This window comes from Cyprinodon variegatus, unplaced genomic scaffold (genome assembly GCF_000732505.1).
Source record: "Cyprinodon variegatus isolate N-32 unplaced genomic scaffold, C_variegatus-1.0 Scaffold960, whole genome shotgun sequence".
Lineage (NCBI taxonomy): Eukaryota > Metazoa > Chordata > Actinopteri > Cyprinodontiformes > Cyprinodontidae > Cyprinodon > Cyprinodon variegatus.
In genome coordinates, this window is record NW_015151413.1 from 214,236 (window position 1) to 220,206 (window position 5,971).

General features: G+C 40.0%; 1 protein-coding gene across 1 annotated transcript in view; it reads left to right on the top strand.

Moving 5' to 3' along the window:
• Nucleotides 1–3,147, top strand: part of LOC107100321 (regulator of G-protein signaling 9-like) — a 30,439-nt gene extending 27,292 nt beyond the window's left edge. The window contains exons 9-11 of the mRNA XM_015398770.1: nucleotides 68–206; nucleotides 371–453; nucleotides 2,710–3,147. Coding sequence (XP_015254256.1) covers nucleotides 68–206; nucleotides 371–453; nucleotides 2,710–2,866 — 379 coding nt within the window. The 3' untranslated portion in view covers nucleotides 2,867–3,147. The remainder of the gene's footprint in view (nucleotides 1–67; nucleotides 207–370; nucleotides 454–2,709) is intronic.
• Nucleotides 3,148–5,971: the final 2,824 nt, after the last annotated feature.

The window sequence follows — 5,971 nt, forward strand, 5'->3', positions numbered from 1 at the left end:
CTGCAGTCAGACTTGCTCTGATGAATCTCAGCTGAGTTCATCCAGCATCGTGTGTTCAATCCACCAGGACCTTTCTGGCGCCGGGGGCCCCTCGCTGGATCAACATCGATGGGCGGACCATGGGGCTGACAGTGAAAGGTCTGGAACATCCTCACCGCTATGTCCTGGAGGCGGCGCAGACACACGTCTTCATGCTCATGAAGAAGGTGAGTCCTGTTTTACATTTTGACCAAAACGCAGCCGTTATTGGGTCAGGCATCCTGGGCCAAATGAAGAATGTAAAGATGGAGAAGTTAAAACTGATTAGATTGAAAACACTAAACCAGAACCTTCCCTTCAGGGTGATGACATGCAGTTCTTTATTGTACAGGACACCTTCTTCCGTTACCTCAAGTCACCAACCTACAAGGAGATCCAGAAGAAGGCCCTGAACCCTGAAGCCCATAACTTCAGGTTGGTATGAGCTGGATCCTAGCATGCTTATAGCAGATATCAGCTTCAAACACCATCAGAACATGTTAGAGCCCACAGGTCCAATCAAACATTCTTTATCACCTGAAGTCAAAGCAAATCAAACCCGTAGTCTGATTATTTATTCAATTGAAGCCTGAATCCAAATGCTGGTTTTATAAATAAAGTAGAAGTCACTGAAAAGTTCCTCTCTTTGTTTAACCTGATGAATGTCCAGGAACCTTTGTTTAATAATGCAGTCCTTCCAATGTGGTGATAACTCTGGATGATACGGAAAGAGCCGCTCTGCAGAAGAATAGAGCTGTCCTGCTAAAATGACTGAAATGGTCCTATCCAAGATGAGATGTGTGGCAGGCAGTAAAAGATTAGCTCTCAATTATCTTTTATGTTCATTTTATATTTTTTTACAAATTCCCAGAGGGAGCATTAAGTGGGAATAGCCAAAGGGTCCATTTCACCAAGTGGGTTTACTGAAAACTCTAAACCTGAAATCAGGGAAACTCTGACTTTTCTGTTTAACAAAGAGTTTCTTCATCCTCTGTTTCTGTTGCCATGGTAACATCCTCCCAGAGCTAACCTGGTCAGCAGCAGGTTTTCTTCAGTAAACTCAGAGTGTCCTCTGTCTCTGCTCTCCTTACAGCCAATCACGCTGTTTTATTTCCTGATTTAATCATATTTTTGTTTTAGTTTAATGCACCAAAGAAGCAATAATTCACTAGGTTAGTTACATACATTAGATATTAAGACTAACATTGCATTAGTTAGATGAGGATCTTATTGAAGAACGATCAGCACTGTTTCACAGAGAATTAAATATTTATAGGGAGAGGATTCTACAACTCAGTGACAGGAGAGGAGATTATCTGTTTTTTTAATAAGTTGATCATTTTATTTTTATTTAGTTATATTTACAGTACAGGAAGTACATGAAATTATTTTCAGATTACACATAAATAGATTAATTAATTCCACGGGGAAAAGGAATGACTTTAAGGTTAGGATTAGGATTCACTAGGCGATAAAAACCTACTGATTCTACTGGCACAATCTGAAGCTATTTTATGGGACTGATAGCCGCTAATAACGACCATTTATTAGGATGATAAGATCCAAAACGGCTGCAAACAGACACTTAGTATTTACTGTATAAAAGAGACTGAATCAACATGAGGAGGAACCCATGAGATGATGAACAGGTTCTATAGATTAGAACAACATTTTTAGACTTCACCTGCTGACAACTGATTTCACCTAAATAGATACATTGATCCACCGCCATTCAAAAAATTCAACTTGTAATTTCACTGAGAATGTATTCCTTATATTTCAAACATTTTTCCTTGTCAAAATGCCATTATTCACATCTAGAATAAACATTCTGGAAGTCTAGAAATTGTTGTTTAATCATTTCTAGGTATATAAAACTTAATTCTTAGTAGTACAGTTTATTTTATTTTTTATTATGAAATTCAGTTTCTGCTACAAAAATTTAATTTGGAAAATATTTTATTATAGTTCAGTCTAGGAGTATGATTTTGATCAGGAGGAATCTTATTTTAGAGATCTACAAATGGAACAACAGAGAGGAGAGTGCTATTAATAAATGAATATAAATAAATAATAAATGAATTAATAAAATGGCCTGCCATAGACAAATTCACATACATAAACTCAACCAACAATCTTCTCCATCTTCCTCTGCTTTGCAGCTATAGCTCAGACTCTCTGTCCTTTAAACAATCTCTCCTTTTTTCATTATTGCATTCATATCTGTAGTTCCAGTGGAGTGAAATAGGCACTTCCTGTTTCCTGTTGTCATGGTGATTTGTTGAATCTGGGCTCCACTGATAATGGCTTTTCATACTTGTTACACACGTGTTCAACTCTGTGTGGACCTAATTAGAGTTGATTAAACTGATTCACAGCAGCTTTTATGAAACCGAAAAGTCATTGCAGATTTTAATCTGAATTTGTTAAACCTGCTTTGTGAAACGGACGCCTGGAGAACTGTTAGCTTCTTAGCCTCTATTTGTGTTTTTATTAACTTTTTTTTTTTAATATTACAAATGAAAGGATTTTTATTTTTTTTCTAATCATCAGCAAATGTATACAGTGAGAAAAAAAAATCAATTTAGCAAAAAACAGTTGGAAAAGAACCTAAAATATTTTTGCCAAAGTTTAAATAAATATAAGTTAAAAAACCAAACAAACTGAGCCTTTCCTCTTTTCCCACTCCAGTCCAGCCCAGCTAGAGGAAAACGCTCGGAACCGGAGCGCCGGCATCCATCCCATCATCCTGTGGCAGCAGGAGGAGGAGGAGAAGGCCAAGGCCGCCGTTGCAGCGGCTCCAGTCGACGTCAAGGCTGTGATGAGCAAAATAGACAGGAAGAAGTAGAGAAAAGTGATCCTGAATTAGGTGGAACCAGGAACCAGAGCTGCTGTAGGGTCTGAGTTCTGCTTAGCAAAGATTCCCCGTTCCCATAATGAGACATAAAATGTTTGACCTGAGGAGGTTTAGGTGAAGGTGCTTCATGCAGAGCGCTGCACAGACCCAACAAAACGATACGACTGGTGAAACATCACAGCGCAAACTTCACTGTATTTAAGTCACAAAATGAAAAAATGGCAAATCTAGAACAGATTCTCTATAGAACCACAGATCCAGAACTGAACAACCTGCAGGTGTCCCTCCACAGAAGCAGAACTGGTGGAAAACGTCTGTGAGCTCCAGTTTTCCAGCATTGCTACAGCTTCTCCATCAGCTTTTAAGGCCTGAACACATCGGCTGCGTACGACTTTTCACTCTCTGATCCGATGTTTTCTCCATGTCCCACTGACTGCATCTAGAGAGGCTCCATCTAGGCAGGATGAGCAGATCTAACCAGATTATTTTCACTTCCATCTCTGCGCTTTACACACATTAAACGTATTCCCACATTTGCCTGGATCAGATCATTAAAAGTTATTAAAATAAAAGAAATTATAAGCCACCTGTGCATTCTATGAACCAAAGCTCTACTTAACGAGTCTGAGCAGCATCTAGAACCAGAACAGATAGAGAATGTTTATCTATTAAAAACATAATGAGATCTACGTCTAAAGAAAAGAAAATCGCAGCAATAAACTCTGTGGGACGGTTTCCATGGTGACAGAGAGGTGATTCTCAGAGAGATCTGGGAAGTTTTTCTTTCATAAAGAGGTGAGAGAGATCCGCTGCACTGACCTGCTCTGTCTGCTCCTCCTTATTCTGGAGGATCTCTACTTTATCCGTTTCTGTCCTCCTGAACTCCCATCATGGGGAAAGTTTCTATTTTAATGATTCATTCATTGTTTTTGCTCCAGCCTGTACTGCTTAAACGCGATGTGTGACCCAAACTGACTCTTTCTTCGTGAGATTAACAGATTTTATTTTTTATTTTCCTCCAAAGCGGATAAGTTTTACTTCCTAACCGCGTCTCTCTTCCTGTCAGATCCATGAAATTGCTGCTGAATTGCTGCATAGTCTGAATAAAATAGACCTGGGCTCTATCTCAGTCGGCGCTACGCTGCCCCCTGCAGGAAAACATCCCCATTAACTTTCAATCAGCGCTAAACGCCGCCACCTCTGAGGCACCATTTTCTGTTGGATCGGACGCAAAATCGGATTTGCTGTGTTCAGACCTTAAGTTTGGACTGGACCACTTTTAGCATGATGAATATTAAATCTCACCTCTAAGCATTTTACGAATGTGTCCAGATATCTGCCCTCTGCAGGCATGTGGTGACTGTGGAAAGAAAAGACTTCCTCCCAGCAAGAACATCCAGCTTCATCAGAGTCAAAAAACGGGTTTCCTTCAGTGTGTTTTATGCTCTTTAGAAGATCTTGATGGAAACAACTAAATTTGAAGCAATGACTAAATTTCACAAGTTTTTAGGCTTAGTTGAGGTGCTTTATGTGCTGATGACTGATTTTGTCCTCCGCCCGTGTCCTGAATGCTGCATTAGAATCCCTTTTTTCGTTTGGCGTGTCCAGATAGCAGGTAGCATGGCTAATGCTAGCTGACCTGATAAAGGAAGGACGCCCTGCCTGGTTAGAAAACATTAATTATAGCCTCCCTCCACCGCTGATCTGTGGTCCCTCTGAGCTTTCCTGTTTATTCCAGCTATCTGTAGCCTGGGTAATTTGCTGCAGCAGGGGGGAACATATCTAATTAGCATTTTAAGTTTTGGGATGTTTGCTAAAATCATATTAGATTCAGAGAGAAAAAGCAGTTAGTGTGAGCAGCCATCTGCCGTATCTTCAGGTGGACGTAGGTCTGTAGGTCCACCCTCTGTCCTCTGGCTTCAGGTGATGGATTGATCAGAGATCTGGGAGATTTAACCCCCATCAGGGCTGTGCTTACTGAACCTGGACCATTTAGGGGTATGAGAGTAAAGGGGGGTGAAAAAGAAAAGCAGCTGCAGTAGTTCTGTGATTTTGAGGCCGTAAGGCTTTAATGTTCATTAGTAGGGAGAATATTCCTGACTCTCCATCATCAGACCCTCCATGTGTAACCTGCTATGCTTTGATGCAATAAATGAATCTTTCATGTCATCCTGTGTCTGACTTTAAAATGACCTGATTGGAGCATCCATGAAGTATTTATAAACCACATAATGATCAAACCAATGTGTGAAATATCATCACCGTTTCTGACCTTTATTCTGCAATGGAGGATTAAAACCTCTCTGCTCTGCTGTCCTGTAGAGATAAACGGCTTTATGATCATTTAAATGATAGGAAAACTGTCCTGTTAGTCATTGGCTGCTACAGCATAGAAAACTGGAATAGAATGGAAGATAAACAGGACTGAAGCGCCTCAGATGATGGCGCCTTTCTGACTCTATGAAGAGTCCTGACATGGTTTTCACAGTCATTTTGATCCCTGAGACCCTGGAGGGCTAACGTATATCAGCAGAGGTTGGATCAGTAGTACTACTCAGAGTAGTAGTAGTACTTTTATTTATTCAAGTAAAAGTAAAAAGTACACTGAAGTATGAATAAAAATGATTTGGTTAAAGGCTCCTAAAGTACGTTCTAGAACATCTGAATGAATTATTACTAATAATATAGTTGGACAGATGTTATGTGACGGTTCTGGTATTTTAAAGACTAAAATACATAAAAGAAAAACAAATAACATGATTCCAAAATATGTAATTTCATGCAGTAGAAACAATTTTCGATATAAAACCATGAAGATCAAATGTCAATGATGTAACAGAGTCTAAGCAGCCATTCAACTGGCGACAGGAGAGTGGAAGTGTCCCGATTTGGTGTTGGATTGAGGACCCAAATGCAGAGGCCGGTAGGCAGAGGTGAATTTAGGTGGGTTTAATGAGGTCCACAGGTAGAGAGGCAGGAATCAAAAATCCAACAAAAATAACAAACAAACCAGAACCAAGGAGACATCAGGGGAAAACCAAACTCTAGGAGCCAGGGAGAGACGAGGAAAGCAGACAGACGTTAGACGAGGATCCA